This window comes from Eptatretus burgeri, chromosome 12 (assembly GCF_056783735.1).
Source record: "Eptatretus burgeri isolate ZD-2024b chromosome 12, Ebu_testis_v1, whole genome shotgun sequence".
NCBI classification, from domain to species: Eukaryota; Metazoa; Chordata; class Myxini; order Myxiniformes; family Myxinidae; genus Eptatretus; species Eptatretus burgeri.
This window is the reverse complement of record NC_140972.1, coordinates 2,431,047-2,449,628: the sequence shown is the minus strand read 5'-3', so window position 1 is coordinate 2,449,628 and position 18,582 is coordinate 2,431,047. Positions and strand designations below refer to the sequence as shown.

The following is an 18,582-nucleotide window of genomic DNA, read 5'->3' as shown; positions in this document are numbered from 1 at the left end:
GATCTTACTTGGGCAAACCATATTTTAAGGTTGGTTTCCAAAATCAGCTGCCAACTGGGAATCCTCTGTCGTACAAAGTCCTTCCTTGGCATACCTGAACTCCAATCTACCTACAAGGCCTTCATCCACAGATTGATGGAGTACTGCTCTCCCCTCTGGTCTAGCTCCCCTGCCTCACACCTTGTTCAGCGAGACACCCTGGAAACCAAGGCCATCAAGATTATTGGAATCTCCCATGATAAAACGGAGTCCATGGGCCTATTGGTACGCCATTGCAGACAGGTCGCTGGCCTCTGTCTTCTACCGCTTCCTTTTTGGTCTTGCATCATCTGCTCTTTCCATGGTTTGTCCCCTCCAGGTTTCTGAAGGATTGACACTCCATGAACCCCCTTCTTGTGAAGCTACCTAAATCCAGAATCGCTGCTCAGCTCCACTCATTTGTTTCTCTTCTTTTTCACACCCGTGGAACCAACTTCCACATTTTCTTAAATATCATTCTTCCCTCCAAGTCTTCAAGACAGCCAGCCATTCACCACCATCTCAGATCGTCTTCAATCCAAAAACCACGATCTTTTCTACCCTCATTAATCCCCCTCCCCCATCCCCACCCCAATCCTTCCTTCCAAATGTCCAGTTTTTCCCCCCTTAGAGTTTCCTTCTGTATCCATATTGTCCACTCCATCAATCCTCTCCACACCCATTGTTTGTCCAAGTCTGCATCTATCTTGGCCTTCAACTCTGCTGTTGGTGTTTCCCTCCTCTCTCTCTCAACTGTACCTTTTGTCCTGTTGTGTCCTGATCTGTTCGGTGTACTAATACTAGCTCTTCCTCGAGCCTCGTCTATGTATACAAAAAAAAAATGGATAGATAGTCCAACAAAAATGAACCTTCACTTCATCGTTCTGCATTTTTCCTCTTAATGCTGCAGGTCATACAACATTGAGAAAAATTTCTGATTTTCATCATGAAAAAAATGTCATTGAAGTACTAAAAAGAATACACTGAATTTTTATTATTTTTTTTCGGCATTCTTTGGGGTCCATGTTCCACCAATGTCCTTCCATCCATCATATGACTGTTCTTCCCCATAGAGAAGTTTGTTCACATTATGTGAAGAATAAAATGTGATCTTGGGTTTAAATCTGTGTCTTGGGTGGTGGTGGAGAAGTTTCTGAAGCTTGTGTCAGGATGTTCAGCCTGCCTGACAAATTAATTGATATTTAGAATCGAAACATTGCTGTGACATTGAACATGTATCGCTTTCCAGAAAGACTTTGGATGATCTATATTTCAACTTCGTACAGTGAGAAGTGGGGAAGAAATCTGATCAATGGAAAGGGAGATGCCGTACACTCGTACTCTGGCCTGGTCAGGGAGTTGGGATGCTCTGGCCAACTCGGTGATGTCTATCTCCACTTCTCCCAGGTATGGCGAATCAGGCGCAGAAGGGATGTTTTGGTGGTTTCCTGCACGTCGAGGATATGGATGGAAGTCAGCAGTTTTCAAAGAGATACCTGGTCCTAGATTTGCCCAACAATGTACTCTCTTGGTACACCGAAGAGCCACAGGTAAGAAAGTGTAGTTTATGCTTAACTTCATTGTCTTTGAAAAATAATTTGTTTGACTTGAAATGATTAAATACATTTTCTGTTCATGTCCAGTTTGCCGATTTGTAGGTGGTCACAGAGGGTACAATCACCATTCGGGGTCTCGGTTTGTAACGGAATTCCAAGAGGTTGTGGCGCAATTGACAAGTTGAACCTTTTTATGAGTCTGGTTACCATATTTTCATTTGGCTTTCTGGTCTGTGTCTGTGTGTGTTTTTCCTGCTCACACAAAAAAGCTGCTAATCTATTGACTTGGAACAAAAGTTTGTGTCCGTTTAATCACAAAGACACCGGTTTTAAAAGCCCATCTTTCTGGAATGGAAGAAGAAGAAGAAGAAGAAGAAGAAGAAGAAGAAGAAGAAGAAGAACTTGGAGCTTTAATGTAGCGGTTTCTATGCTACGACAGCAGGAACCCTCCAGAATAAAGCATGACGGACACAGAAGGAGCACACATAAATATACATCATAACACTTTTCAAAGCAATCGTAAACAGAAGAACACAAACTACAACAAGCACATCGACGACGACAATGACGGCAGCAAAAATTACGTGTCATAAATGATCAGTTTTTTTTGCACGTTTCACTTTTTAAAAGTCATTATGGAGGCTTGCATGTGGATGTGGATGTGCAATACGTGTGTGAAATGCAACGTGCTGTCTTTTGCTGAAACCCTTCCATGAGTTTCGACTATGTATACAAAACAAAAACAAAAAAACTGTCGGTGAAGGGAGTGGTAGGTAGGCACGGCAAGTATTCCTTGTAAGAACAATGATGTTCACATATGAACAGTTGACAGTTTTTGTCTTGATACCTTGGCGAACAAATTGCCTGATTCTCAGCAAAAAAATAGAAGGATGGAGCACAGACACACGACCATAGGTTCACAACCGTTGCACAGTCCTGATGGGCATCTTCGGTTGAAGTTCCTGGTATTAAGGGAACTTGTATTATCGTTAAAATGACAAAGTAGTGACTCATCATTGGTTGCAAAAATATTTTCATGAGTCAAATTATTCTGATCAGCATTTCCCTTTTTTATTTCATTTTTTTTTTAAATAACCCGACCAATGCCTCACCATCACTTTTTTGGTGTAACGAGGAATGCCCCCCCCCCCCCTCCACCACCACCCACCGGTTGCTTTGCTGTGTTTAATCAAAAGTGCATGTTGCACTTTAACCGTATTGCTTGTCTATCGATTGTACTCAATGAGGATGTGAAATGAAACTTGTGGGGGGAAAAAAGTGTGTGTGGTGTATATGTATGTATATATATATATATATATATATATATATATATATATATATATATATATATATATATATATATATATATATACATACACACACGTCAACGTCAGACGCACCTCCTGACTTATGGTGAGCATTGCCACGGATTGTGTCTCGCACAGTAAAATTACATAATCCGCAAAGAAGAATCATCTGTCTGTCACCCAGACGATTGTTCCAACTGTTGCAAACCATTCAATCAGAAGGCGCGTGATGTGAGATGCTATTTTAAAAGGTTGTGGATGAGTTGTGACAAAACGAGGTGGTTGAGTTGGTTGGGTGACGAGAACAAGCCAATTTGATTTTGGTTCAGGCCACGATTCAGATCCGACCTATCAGTGGGATATAAAATGTGAACTGTTCAGCCTAGCGGAGGTATGGGCTCTCCTGAGAATCGTTCTAGTTACCTCCGCCACCGAAGGTGAAGGAGGTTATGTTTTCAATCCTCTGTCTGTTTGTCTGTCTCTGTGTGCATGATATCTCAAAAAGTTGTGGATGGATTCGGACGAAACTTGGTGGACAGGTTCGGTGTGTGGCAAGGACAAATCGTTTTGATTTCAGTGAAGGTCCGAATCCGGATCTGGATATGAGAATTATTTAATTTTTAAAGTGATTTTTTTTTTTTCACCAATGAGAGATTGGGCCAAAAACGATACATAGCACAATATTTCGAAAATGTATTGGGCTTGATATGTTCTCGTAGATCAGGCATTACGTGGCAGAGGTATGTGCTCTACCGAGTGTCTTCTCATTGTTTATGTACACTTTCTGTGTCCAGCACATGAATTCTAAAGAGATGACAGTAGGATCCCTTTAGAACCGCTACATTACGGCTCCAGGTTCTGCTTCTTACTCTTCCTTCCTGAAAAGACGGGCTTTTAAAACTGGTATCGTTGTGAGTAAACGGACATAAATTTTTGTTCCAAGAAAATAGATGAGTAGCTTTCCAACGGGACCATTTTTATTATTTCACTAGACAACCCGTGAACCCGTTGTGACAGCGGTTGATAAGAAAATAAGATAGCTCCAGCAAACTTTACCGCTGAGGTTGTTTCCATTGATCAAATTCTCCTGAAGAGTGCTTGACTGAATCGGGAATTGATTTTTTAATAATTTTTTGTTGCCCAATTTGAACGAAACTTGATACTGCATACCACAGGAGAATGGTGAGTAAGGTGGCCATATAATTTTTGTGCTATCGTGCACCGTTTTGGCTGTATTTCATTAACATGCATACATACATATATACAAGATGAGAGTTTTCGGAATATATAGATGAGGGCAGGAACCATTTAAATTATAGCATTGCATGCACAGGTACAGATACTTCTCCCTTTAACAAGAGATGACTTGAGCACCGTGCAACCTTTTGATATAAAGTAATGGCATTTTCAATTTCCAGTTTTTCTTAATCCAATCTTCTTCGTTTGTATGCAGCACAAGGCTATGGAATAGTATAATTGGCTGAGGATGTGGATGTGCCGCTGATGCAGTGCCCTCTGTACGTTAGGGCAGGAATTTGTAATTTGTTCATGGTGTTAGCGATGGCTCACCTACTCTTTACGAAGGACACCATAGGATCATTAACGTCCACCATGGAATGCTGGCAGACGGGACTCCCGCTTCTCTGTCCAACGGGGAGGATGGAAGGATCTCTGCCTGTATCGAGACAAATCGGCTGAAAGGTGGCTCATTGGCAAAAATTTATTCTACAAAATCGATTAACAACCTTGATACCCTTTGAAGAACAACCTACGGGTATCTCGTTTGCTTTGACACAAAAACCAATGAGAATCTTGTCAGGAAGTTTGCCATTGGTTGTGCTGTGCAAGTTTATCATCTAAAAATAGAAACTTGGTGGGAACTTGGTCTGCTGAACCGCAACATTTTTTTTTTTTTTTTTTTTTTTTTCAAACGTAACAAGCCAGGCTTTCGATGAATTTCATTGACCGTTGAAATGTCCATCTTCGTTCATTGTCCATGCCGGTATAATCTTATTAATGTATTTATTTATTTTGAGTTGTGCGACTTTAAGTCGTTTTCATCACGGCCGTCTGCGTTTGTGCAGCGTTTTTCAGGATTTCATGGCGATCGAATGAAAATGTTGCTCCGCTTGCGTTTCTCCGACGCAGACACGTCTGCATGCTCGAAACTTTTTATGTCTCGTTTGTTTTGACGAGCAAGTCGAGTAAAACACTCTGAAACAAAATCATGTTTTGGGTCATTTTGTTATTTTTGTTATTCTATTTATTTATTTTCTTTTCAAATGTTCCAGCATTGATAAGATGCAGATTTTAAGTTTGTTTTGTTTTGGGTCTGATTGTTATCGATATGACTGGAAGTTAAATAGGATTGTGCTTGCAGTGTTTTTATTTATTTTTTCCCCTTTGCCATGGCTTGTGGTATGACTTTCACTCGCAGTGGTCTGGTTTCGGTTTCCTTTCAGAAAATGTCGAGGAATCCCGAGCTGGCTGGAAAAATTGGCCTTTGCTACATATCGATGGTGGGTAATGTGACTGTGCTGTCACTTCAGCCATATACTGTATGTTTACATGCAATGCAGATCCAGTGTCAAAGGTCATTACTTTTGCCTGCAGTGTACTGTGTCTCTGTAAGATGGATGAGTGCAGTTGCTTTTATTGTAATTGTCAAAAGATGGTGAGAGTTGACCTTTTAATTTATTTATTTTTAACGAAAAGTAGTATGAGGTTTGGGCAAAAGCAACATGGTGTAGATGGGATTTGAATTTTGAGTCACAGTATCAGGCAAGTGCTCAAATGGTAACAAACCGGTCGATATGCCCTGTTGACTGGTTTGTTCCCTTTCTGGCTGACAGCTGATCTATTAAGACCATGCTTTTTTTGGTGGTGGTGGTGGATGACCAAGAACACCACCACTCCAAGCCAGCTGGCTTGCTTTGTCTCTGTTGTGAAATGATGAACCCATATTTCATCACACGTCGCTATTCTTTTCAAGAAATCTGTTCCTTCCGGGTAATGCTCCGAATTGTACCAACGACCGGCCACCCAAGACTCCTTTCATTCAAACGTGACGTCCTTTTGTTGCCCCCGCCCCTCTTGCACTAGCTTCGTTGAATTTTAAGTGCGAAAATGAGTTTCCACATTGACATCAAATTATTTTGCAATGTGGTACTTCTCCAAACTTAGTTGCTCAACACTTCTCCAAAATTCAGCACACCCACCACTGGCGCGACTTAAGAATTGGGTTTCTGGGATCTGCCAACCCTACTCTACACCACTGGCACCCTTAAACATCTGCACCTTCCATGTTGAATAAAAGTCACCTAGCTCCTTGTGTCCTTTGCTCTACTTGTGTCCTTTTGTTAAAAGCAGATGTGTATAAGAAAATGAAAACCAAATCTTGAAGAAATGAAACTCATTGTGCGTTAATGCGCTTCTAGTTGAGGTGTTCGATGTGATCACCCTCCACGCACACAACTTGCATTCACACGAATTACGAAGTTTTCAATGATTTTTCTGCAAGTTTTTTATGGTTACTCTCTGCCCATAAGCCTCAACTGTTACCTTCAGATCAGGTTCAGATCTGGGTTGTTCCTTGTAGACGTTATCCTTGCAAGCTCCCCAGATGAAGAAAAAAAAATCCAGCGGATTGAGGTCGGGGCTGTGTGGAAACCATTCATATTCCATACGCAAACTGAGAACTCATCCAAATTTTTGATGGAGAAAGGCAATTGTTTCGTTGGCTGCATGCCGGGTAGCACTGTCTTGCACGAACCACTGTTGCCAGAAGGATGCAGTCAGTGCTCATCGATTGGTTCAAGTCTTCATAAAATGTATCGACAATCGGTCGGTATCGTACTTGATTGATGGTAACCGTTCTTCCGTTTTTGTCTTCAAACCAATACGGCCCAAACACACCTCTGCAGCTGACAGCCACAAAAGCAGTGACGTTCCGACCCTTAAGCGACTTCTCTTCAACCTCATCTGGACATTGAGTTCCCCAGAAAATGTTGTGTGAATTGATAGCACCATTGACGTGAAAGTGTGCCTCATCACGAAACCACACATCGTGAATCCGGTTTGTGTTTGCCTCCATCTTCTGCTGCAGCATCTCACACACAGCGACTCGTGCTGCTTTATCCCCATCGGTCAATTTCTGGGCTGTTGTGATGTGATAAGGAAAGAGGTTTAAATGTTGTTTTATTTTTCTTCTGATACTGCTGGGAGTGAGACCCAGTTCAACCGATCTTTGTCGAAGCCATTTCTTCGGACTTTGCATGACTGACTCACGAACTCGTTCCATGTTTCCTTCACAACATACACTTCTTGGGTGACAGGACCTTCCCTTGTTAATGTGATAAATATAATCACTTATGTTACATAATATGTTAACACTTGGCATGGTATGTATATTAAAAATATATATGTATACCGTATATTGCAGAGAGGTATGCACGCTCGCTCTAAGCTGTCTAGTCTGGGTTCGAATCCCGATCCAACTATAAACTGTCATCCCAGTGTTTCACAAGCAGGGTGATTCATCAATGTGTGTGCCATCTCTCAGAAGGACGTTAAACTGGGCGTCTCATCTGCCAGAATCCCCCTCTCCCCCTCTCTCTCCCACCCCTATCCCTCTGTTGAGGGTAATGTTAACGACTGACAGTTTAGTTTTGAATTAAAAACTGCTTCCCCATTGTGTAGCAGATAGGAATCTGATTTCGGAGTGAACCGACTGAAGGGGTGCAAAGGTTGCTGCATGTGTGAGCATGCATGCGGCAGGCCTTTGCCAGGGCGAAAGCTTGGGTTTTAAATGGACCCACCAGCTTTCTGATGGGCACTATATCACCCATAATGCTTTGCCCTGTGTTGACTTCCTGCATAACTTGCTCAGGATAGCTGGCACTTTAGACATAATTTCAGCAATCGACTCTTATAATTTTTTTTATGTCCGACCATTCAACTTCTGCGTCTGAACCGGGACAATCATCGTACAAATGATGTGTATTGTACAGGCTTGACAAATGGTTGCAATTGGTAACGGTGTATCATGAAAGCAACATCGCAGTGGTTTCCTTCCTTGTTTGTGACGCTTTGTGATTTTGAAGTCTGTGGCTGTCTGAATCTTAAATATTTTTTGTATGTATGTATATATGTATACATACATATATATATATATATATATATATATATATATATATATATATATATATATATATATATATATATATATATATATATATATATATAATTTTTTAAGCTGAATTAGCGTCACCTTTTATTGTTTATGAAACCACGCTTACAAAGTGATTATTGCCCCGACACCTGAACACCTCTGGACATTGCAGGTGTCGAGTGCGGCGAGACTGCGTCCAAAAGTACCACACTGCTTCGGTGAGTCATAACACTCCGTGCTACAAAGTGTACCGGTACAATGTGCAAGCGGTGCAATGTTTTCATTGTTGCTGCATTTCCTTTTCAGGCTTCCTGCTGAAAGACTGTTTGGTTTTCCTCTTTCCACATGCGACCTTTTTTTTTTTTCTTTTTTCTGAACACCCCGTGTATTATTTTGTACGTCAAACAAACTGATGTCATTGTGTGTACGAGTTATTATTTTTACAATTATTTACTTTTTCTTGTTTGCGATTGTGCGCCACACCTGAGATTCTTTTCATCGTTTTGTTACTATTGACACATGATGACCTCCCACTACAGGCCCAGCCTTGAACAAATCTCTTTGCTATTCTGTGTTTTTATTCAACTTACTATTATTTTTAATTGGCATTTCAGCTTCCAGCAATATAGGAGTTTTTTTCTTGTTTTGTTTCCATATCTTCTCTCTCTCTCTGCCTTTTAATTTCTCGACAGTTATCAATGCTGGGATGAAAAAGATTTTTATGCAAGCCAGCAGTTCTGCCGAGATGGAGACTTGGATCGAGACTTTAAACAATGCGTGCAAGGTCACGGTAAGGAAGATGAGCCAAGTGTATATAATGTGTATATGTGTTTATTTTAAAATAACTTATCAGGATGGTGGGCTGGTTAGTGTACTTCCTATAAAAAAAGAATTCAAATAAACCAAGTGTAGCATCTCTGGCCTGCTGAGAAGCTGCATTGCAAGAAAAAGGTAGTTGGTGGGTGATTTATATAATAGAAGGTTATATGGCATTAGCAGCACTGAAACTGCTTGAACAGATTATCCTCAAATTTTGTGTTAATTATAACCTCCATCACTGAAGATGGATGGATGTTATGTTTTGATACCTGTTTGTCTGTTTGTTTGTGTCTGTGAGAAGAATGTATCAAAAAGTTACGGTTGGTGTTGGACGAAACTTTGTGGACAGGTCAGGTGTGTGACAAGGACGAAATGATTCGATTTGGGAGAAGATCTGGATCCAGATACGAGAAATTAATTTTAATCTTTTTTTTTTTTAAGTGATTTTTCACCATTGAGAGATGTGGCCAAAAACGATACGTAGCACAATGTCCCAAAAATTGTCGTAGCACAATGTCCCAAAAAAAAAAACTCCCCCAATACTCCCTGCATCTCCCACCCACTGTCCATCACAACAGCTAGATCATCCACATACAGTATCCTCCCCATACTACCCTTCATTTTCACCTTCCTGCTTCACAGCTCCATCACCATGATGAGCATGAGTGGCCTGATAGCTCTTCCCATTTTCAAACCAATGTTCACGCTGAACTCCTCAGACATCTCGGGACCAAACAAAACTCTTCCCGTCGTTCCTTGGTAAATCTCTTCCACCAACCTAACTTCTGCTTCCGGCACTCCCATCCATCTCAGTGTCACCACCACCATGTCTCTCGGGACAGTGCGGTCGGCCTTCTCCAAGTCCACAAATCACAATGCCATTTCATCTTTCACCTCCAACCTCTTCTCCACCTGCTGTCTCAGTGCGAACATCCAATCCGTCATCCCCCCACCATTTCTCAACCCCTGCTGCTCTTCTCTGATCTCCCCACTCTTCCTTATCCTCCCATCCAGAATCCTCTTCAGCACCTTCATGACAGGACTAAGAAGCGTAATGCCCCTGTACTTCCCCTTCCATATCGTCACAATTAACCCTGGATTTCAATTGAACCTTTTCACACGTGCATTCAACAGCCTCTTCGTCCAGCTGACTGATTTCTTCCATTGCAGTTATCATTTCTGCACACACCTCATCAATGCCTGGCACTTTTCCCCCCTCCATCCTCTTCAATGCCGTCCCCACTCCATCCTCTGTGCCCCAACGTAATTTACCAAAACATTCCTCTTCACCCAGCTCCGCAACGCCAACATGCACGATAAAGTCCCCCGCAATGCACAGCATCACTTCCAGCTCAACCATTCCATCATCCTCTCCAGTGCATCCCTGGAATTCTGCTTCTCCACCCCAGTCCTTCCTGTTTATGGCCCATATACTGACAGCACACACCATTTGACTCTATGCCTGGTGTTGACTTAATGGTTCGGGTGGTGGGCTTGGGATCCTGGGATCCTGAATTCAAATCCCACTCGGCTGTTGAATTAATACCAGGTGGGGTTGACTCTGCCTGTCATTCTTCCGAGGTCGACAAAATGAGTGCCATGCTGGATCACTTGGTCTGGTGGCCATGTTGGATTGAAAATAAAAATGTAAAAAAATCTTCTCCAGAACCACTTTGCAGATCGATGCGAAACTTCATCCATATGATTGACTGGCCATGGGGAATATAGTTTGAATTTTTTTTTTTCATATCCACCGTCATTGACACAATTTAGTCTTGCTATGCACAAAGTGGTCGTCAAATATCCTACTAATGAATCGATAATATAATCAATAAAGCTAAGGAAAATGGCAATGCATGTGATGTAATATGGTGCATGGATGACATGGTTATATTGTTGAAGATTCGACGGCACTTAACAGCACCGCTGACTCAGGGGTTATAACGCCGGCTAGTTCGGCACAGGTCTCGTGTCACGCGCCTCAGATCACGATACCAAAGTACCCCTGGGCTGTACCAGTTGGGGATATAGACCCCGGCTACAGACTGGGTTTGTCAGAGACCGAGCGAAGTCTGCCAGTCCATAGCCTGTTTGGTTTTATGTACAAATCGAGCGATTGTTCCTCAGTGCGGCACGAATAAATTAAAGGCGGCAACTTTCGTATGAATCAGCCAGATTTATTGGGGGAACATCGGGGAACACGACACAAGCAAAGCATGCACGAACGTTATAATTAATCTACAACCCGCTCTTAACTCGGGAGCTACGGATATGGGTTTCGAAGAGAGCCCTAGCAAAATAAGCCTTAGGCCTGGACAACATGCAGACAAGACACGGAGTACTTGGTGGTGCCTCATGGATGAGAGGAAAAGTTTGTGAGGCACGAATGCGGCTCGTGACAAGCCGATGTCATCGGATTCGAGCACCCAGCTCGAGCATGCAGCGTGGTAAGATGGCGCTCGTATTCCTATCGGCACCGCTCTCGCATGCCACGTGGCAAGATGGCGACAACGACGTCCTTTTGTCGGCACCGCTCACGCACCAGCCTTGGCGCGTCCAGCCCCTGTAAGGTCGATGGCACAAGAGCTAAAGATCCAGGGTGTTCCAGCTGGTTTCTCACAAGGTCCAGTATGCGAATCCAGGCCTGGCCTGTACACCAGACCAGGCCAAATCTGGGTGTTGGGCTCCACAGGTGGATCGACGGGATCAAAAGACGTGTCGAGCTGTCCAGGGAGTAAGGACAGTCAGAGGCTACGTGGCTGGACTCAGGATGAACCTGTGGACCACCTGCACGCTGGATTCATGGCCAAGGAGGAACAGCCGGCCAAGCCACTTCTCATAACGCAGATCGCACACAGACTAAGCAGTTCCTCTTGCCTTTCGGGGCGGGCCTCTCGGACCGCCTCTGGGGACCCGTGATTGGTCCATCGTTCGAGCCCGCAGCAGCTCTCCACCAATGGGTTGCTGGCACGTCTTGCCGACTGACTGTCAGGGCGCTGGGTGGGGGCTCGTTAGAAGGGGGGAAGGAAAAAAGAAGGCGCCTCTCGGTACACCACCACTATATGAACACTGGACAGCCTGCTACATCTCCTGACACACATGTAACGTCCGATTACCAAACAACCTGGCTAAACATGCATTTAAGGGGGGATCTGGGCTAATCCTATATTTAATAACCCACTAAGGGCCCATTTCCGCAACAATATGTGCCATTATAGCAGTAGGCCACAGTAATGGCTTGTTCAGCTAACGATGGTATTTTTGTTCACGATGAGTGTGCGAGGCGAGACCAGCGCTCTTCCGAGTGCCCGTACTATTTGTATTTGTGAAACCCTGTGTTGATGTTGTTGTTGAACAAAGTGATTGTCCAATTGCTGTGTCGTGGGAATGTTAATTCTCCAAATCCAATGTATGACATTTTCAACCTCATGTTTGAAATCCGTTATCCATCATCTTATGGATATCCTATTATTCTCTGTGTTTGGACTCCCCCCCCCCTCCCCTGCACTCTCCCTCTCTCAGATTGGATGATATTAGAACACAATGAATGTTGTGAACCCGCTATTCAGAGAGGTTCTCAGATTGAAGGGTACAAATGTCGATGGACAGTTCTCAGATTATCTGGATAGTCTTTGAATAGGTTGAAGGAATTGTGCGTGTGTACACACCTGTGCACTTTGTGTGTGGATCCAGGTTGGCAAGTAAGATGAAGTGATCATCACGTGGTGAATTTTGTTTGCAGGTTATCCGTAATGACACGGGAGGTGAGTTCGGACAGAACGTGACGCTGCCCCAAGAAGCTGCTTACCGGACAGAGGTTATCGGTGGCGTTGTCATCCTTTCTCGTCTCTCACAGGTGTTGTGGATTGTACATGGTGCGATGTGTTGTGTACGAGCAATGGGTAACGCACCTTGATGCCTTGTCTCCATTAGCGAGTTTACGCAGCTCTCACATGTCCTGGTGTTTAAAATTCATTGTAACCATTGTCGCAGTTATCACCTCAGATCCATCCAGTGTGATGTCATCACAATATCCAGTTGTACTGGGCGTCACATCTGCCAGCCTTCGCTGGTGGACGATAAGGATCCTATGGTGTCCTTCCCGAAGGGTAGGTGAGCTATCACCGGTACCCTGAACAAATTACAAATTCCAGAGGGCATCGCATCAGCGGCATAGCTGCGCCCTTATCCATTCACGTTACCCCGCAGCCTTGTGCTGTATAAAAACGAAGAAGTACCGACGTCAGCATTTGTCTTGTGCTGCACGATTTGCAACTCTGTGAGGCTGAGAAACTTTCCTTACCGGGTTTTATCATCCCGAAGTGGTTTGTGGAGCAAAATGCAGTTGATGGAGACCTTGCAGAGCACGTCAAAACCCACGCAAACTCGCTAATACATGGTGTACAAGTTTGTGGCAATCCAAGTTTGAGGTTGATTTTGGCATTCTTAATCCGTTCATAACCTTGGTTTGAGGGAACCAGCAATTTAAATCGTCAACGAGTTGTTTAAGACGAGCTCGTGCTTCCACGGCGGATGGTAAGTATGAGCATTACGACACTCGGTGGCAATGCAGGGTGGCGTTTGGACGCAGCTGGCATAGGTGGGGTTTAAGGGCATCATGTGACAGAAAAAAAATGGAAACCTTTATTTTGTGACTCCGTTTGGAGCATTCTTTTACAGATCGTGAAACCTGACCCTCGTGGTCACGGCTTTTCTGCAGTCATCGACTTGTCCAGCTGCCTGCCTCGTTTTGTGGTTTTAGTTTGCTACGTTTTGTTTAAAAATTTGAGCTTTCCCAGTCATGGTGTAGAGTTATTGACCGTTCGACATTGCTGATATTACACAATTGATAACTACTGTCGGCCGATGATTATTTAATAATATTACCATTCCTTGCATGCCGTAAAGGCGCATCTGGCGGTCGAGGCAGTTTCATTGGCAGGTACTGTCCTGGACGGGTTGCCACTCCGATGCAGGTTACCCCTGAGTAGTTATTACCCCAGTACACTGGTACTCATTTCGCCGACCTCTGAAGGATGACAGGCTGAGTTGACCCCACCTGGTGTTAATTCAATGGCTGACAGGGGCTCAAACTCAGGAGCCTTAGGTCCTAAGCCAACACCAGGTTATATCGACGATTATTTACAGGCCTGTAAATCGAAATCCATTCTCATGTAACGTATTCATTTTTGACATCCAACATGTTATACGATTCAACTACCAAGTAAGTGTTCCTCAACCTCTTATTTCCTCCCCCCCCCCACCCCTTTTCTCTCATTTTTCTTTTTCCTCGACCCCTTTCTTCCTTCTGAGTCTCTTCACGACCCACTGTGACCATGACTTGATGGCAGTAGATTATCCATTGAGATAGGAGAAGGTATAAAGTAAGTAGGGCAAGACAACTGCTTCCCCTTCCCCTTTCCCTCAAAATGTATGGATCATCCTCTGTCCTGTATTTCGGTGTATTGAACATCTTTATCTTAAAATTATCTGCAACATCGAGAGAAAGAGAACTTTATTGTTTGCCAGTTCAGGATGCTAAACATCAACTCTGACAGCGGTTGTACGTGTTGTTGTTGTTGTTTATCTTGCACGTCCTTGCTCGACTGAGTTTTCATACTATTCCTAGTTTATGACAAAAGCATTGCAATGTAAAAAGTCACCTTGCACTGTCATTGTAGTTCATGCTGTATTGGCAGTGTGTAAGGCTGTAACATATGGTTGATCCTTTTCATTGCCGAACACCTGACATGCTGAACTACCACAGAGCTCAGAGCCTGAGGAAGGGGCCGAAGCCAAAGGCAGCCACGGATGCTGTTCCTCAATTTCTGGGGCAGAGGCAGTGGTTATCAAAACCGGCTACTGCGTGAAGCAGGGCCTTGTGGTAAGTCGAGCAGTTGGGATGTAAGCTTGTTTTGTTTGTTTATTTTTTTTTTTTCTGATGATGTGGTTACATACAGTCACAGAAACGAGACAAATAACTTGTCGACAGTTGAAGGAACTGCAGGTAGGAAACCACATCCGTTCACACTGAGAATGCGGTCTTGAGCACAGTGCAAGAACATCGTGCTGGATTGTGGCTGGAAAGCTATTCCACCAACCTTGGTGATTAATATGAGCCAAAAGTATTGCCCTTTTGGGGGTATCCTTGACCTCCCGTAATCATCGGGTTCCCACTTTTGGCGCAGCAGGATTCTGTCTGTCGTACAGCTGTGAATGTTACAGGCCTAATACCACAATAATCTGCATAGAACCACAGAATTAAGGCAGCCAAAGCTGTCACATTGAATGCAGCCGATACCCGGATCTCGTAACTTTTTTGCTTGTGGCAGCCGTGATGGTGGGGGGGGGGGTGGTAGTGTACATGGGGGTGAGGACTTGAACTTAAACTGGCAGAAATGAGCCATGTGGTGAAGAAATCCTAAATTAGTCCCGAGTCCCTTCATGATTAATTGCAATGCAGATTGTTTCGAGGTTTGCGTCTTTTGACCTTTTATCCTCAATCTGTGTAAATCCTTTGTTTGAACACAACTCCAACATTGTCCCCGATGTTTGTGTTTCACTGTGTTCTGCTGAATGCAGAACGACTCATAAAACAACTTGGGGTATCAGTTTGTTGTTGTTGTTGTTGTTGTTGTTTTCACGTATCTGAGGCAAATAGAATAACTTGTGCAAGTGGAGTTAAAAATCCCCATCTCAACCTTGAGACCCTATGATATTTTGGTCTTTTTGTGTGTACGGCCATTCACATACCATTGGGTAGTGTGAGGTTCTTGCTCATCTTTAGAGAAGTGTCTGGGGGTTTTTTTGGCTCAACTTGATGTTGCACTATACTCCCCTCTGAGGTTTTTGTATTTTTTCATTTTAATATCCCCCCCTCCACCTGTGGAACCAACGCCCACGCAGTTCAATCTCATCCTAAATTCCAGGTCTTCAAGATGGCTGATAACCACCATCTCAGATTGTCTCCAATCCAAAACCGTGATCTTTTCTACCCTCGTTAAGCCCCCTCCTTCCAAATTTCCATTTTCTCCCTCCTGAGTTTCCATCTTGTCCACCCCATGCCTCCTATCCCCACACCCATTGTTTGTCCAAGTCTCCCTCCCTTTTGTCCTTCAACTCTGTTGTTTGTGCCCCACTCCCCCCCCCCTCCCTCCCGTGACTGTTAGGTTTTTTTTTTCTATTGCGTCCTGATCCGATTAGTTTTCTAGCTCTTCCATGAGCCTTTGAAACAAAGGGGAAAAGAGGAAGAATCAGCATTGGAGAAAGCCTCATTTTCAAATGTCTTTCGGAAGATTCATCATTATTAAAATTTGCGCGAGCATTGTAAAAAGCAAGGGTATTCGAGGGGTCTTGGTCATCATCAGGTTCTTCGATGAGTTTTTTTTCATCCATATCCGACAAAACCAATACATATATATATATATATATATATATATATATATATATACATATATATATATATATATATATATATATATTCTAATTCTGCTTCCTTTGTCCCTTCAATACACTTGCTTCCAAAACTGTACTTGGGCCTGCTAAGTATTAGGAGACCAAGCAATGGGCTGCATCTGGTTGTGAGCATGCCAGGAAGGACTGAGTGGAGCTTTTCGGAACTCAAAGTGTATAGCTGATATATTTTGAAGGCTGCTGTGGTTGAGTAAACACAAGATTTGAAACTACTACTTATGTGACGACTTCATTACAGTGCAGATGAGCCATGTGTATGAGTGCATGTCGACGTCCATTTTGTTTCCACGAGACAAAGCAAATGAGTGCACAGGTGAAGGCATCGGACTAGCTTTGCAAAGCTTTTACAGTCTCCATATAAAATTATTCGCCAATTCAAATCGAATCGTTGGAACCGGATCTTCTGTCCACCATTCTCTGACTAAGATTTCCACCATTTTGTGTGTCGTCGTCTCCAGCCAGAATGTAACTGTTCAAAATGATGACTTCACTGTACCATAAACATCTTACTTGGCTCATTGCACATGTGTCAACCTTCTTATCAATTTGCATTATTCCACATTAATTAGTTAATTAAACGATATGTCGCTGATTTTTATAACGTGCTATAATCATGTTTACTTGGCCATGGTATTAGCATGTGTGGCTTTTGCCTCTTGAAAGTGATGTAAAACTTTTTTTTCGACTCTCAGTTACTGCAAGTGGTATGTGCCAGCTTAACGAGCACTTTTGCACAAGCATAACTCTAGTAATGTGGAAATGTTGGGATGGGACATGATACATCATCATAGACCGAATGAGGGTTGTGGGTGGGAAAGGGTGGACACATCAGAACTAGACAGCTTTGAAAGAAACTAGCATTGAACCCATCGCTTCGTTGAATAACATAACGTGTGTGTGTGTGTGTGTGTGTGTGTGTGTGTGTGTGTGTGTGTGTGTGTGTGTGTGTGTGTGTGTGTGTGTGTTATACCTCTGCCACCGAAGGTGAAGAAGGTTATGTTTTGACCCCTTTCTGTCTTTTGCTTCTTTGTCTGTTTGTGTGCAGGATATCTCAAAAAGTTGTGCACAAATTCGGATGAAACTTGGAGGACAGGTTGGGTGTGTGACGAGGACAAATTGATTCGATTTTGGTGAAGATCCAAATCCGGATCCAGATACGAGAATTATTTAAATTTTTTAAAGTGCTTCTTCACCATTGAGTGGTAGCGCCAAAAACGACATAGTGCTGTATTGCAAGATATTTCAAAAATGTAATGGGCCCGATATGTACTCATGGATCAGGCATTACAGGGTGGAAGTATGCGCTCTACCGATTGCCCTTCTAGTTATTTTTTTTGATACAGTAATTCAGTTCATTGACTGTCAATATTTGTTATTTACGTCCACCATGGAAGGTGGTTGGAGGTTGTTTTGACCCCTGCCGCTGTCTGTCTGTCTTTGTGAATGGATTCGGACAAAATTTGGTGCAGAGCTTGGGTATGTGACAAGGACGAAATTATTCGATTTTGGTGAAGATCTGGATCCAGATTGGAGAATTTAAGTGATTTGTCACCATTGAGTGATAGGGATAAAACGATATATAGCACAATATCTATCTCAAAAAATTATGGACGGATTCGGACAAAACTAGATGGATGAGTTGGTTAGGTGACGAGAACAAGCCGATTGGATTAAAGTTCAGGTCCAGCCCATCGGTGGAATACAAAACGTAAACTAATCAGCCTGGCGGAGGTATACGCTCTACAGAGTGCCTTTCTGGTTATTCATCTGTTTGGCCTCTGTGATGAATTCGATTGAGGCATTATGTTTTCTGGTTGTCCGTCCGTCTGTCCCTGAATGAGTGATAAGTTTTCGTTACCGCGATAACTTAAGAACGGCTGAAGGGATCCAAGTCAAACTTGGTACAAGTACAGTGTGTATAATGATGCAAAGATGAACTGATTGTATTTTAGCATCAAGAGGTCAAAAGGTCATGTCAGGTAAAAATGTTATCGGGGTAATGATTTGAACTAAACTAAATACATGTACTATGATGCATATGTCCAGATTATACATTGTTGTCAAACGGTCTTCAGGTTTTCGGTCAAAGTTAGAGTAAGCAAAGACTTGATGTGGGTAGAGGCATATCGGTCGACGTTAAATTGTGTCCAGTTTATCCCAGGAACGTTTTGTTCACCGTTAACATCCCATCGTTTAATTTTAGTAATACGCACACTTTTTCACCAAAAGACAAAATAAT

The 18,582-nt window shown here is 43.0% G+C and overlaps 1 protein-coding gene across 2 annotated transcripts in view; it reads left to right on the top strand.

Annotated features, from left to right (window-relative positions):
- The window catches only part of LOC147014985 (pleckstrin homology domain-containing family A member 1-like), a 54,863-nt gene that overhangs the window by 12,428 nt on the left and 23,853 nt on the right, over positions 1–18,582 (top strand). Inside the window, exons 2-7 of one of the 2 annotated variants that reach the window (XM_085849253.1) lie at positions 1,426–1,568; positions 5,344–5,400; positions 8,224–8,269; positions 8,744–8,841; positions 12,613–12,726; positions 14,638–14,754. In XM_085849253.1, coding sequence (XP_085705379.1) covers positions 1,428–1,568; positions 5,344–5,400; positions 8,224–8,269; positions 8,744–8,841; positions 12,613–12,726; positions 14,638–14,754 — 573 coding nt within the window. In that variant the 5' untranslated portion in view covers positions 1,426–1,427. The remainder of the gene's footprint in view (positions 1–1,425; positions 1,569–5,343; positions 5,401–8,223; positions 8,270–8,743; positions 8,842–12,612; positions 12,727–14,637; positions 14,755–18,582) is intronic. The other variant, XM_085849254.1, reaches the window with a different exon arrangement.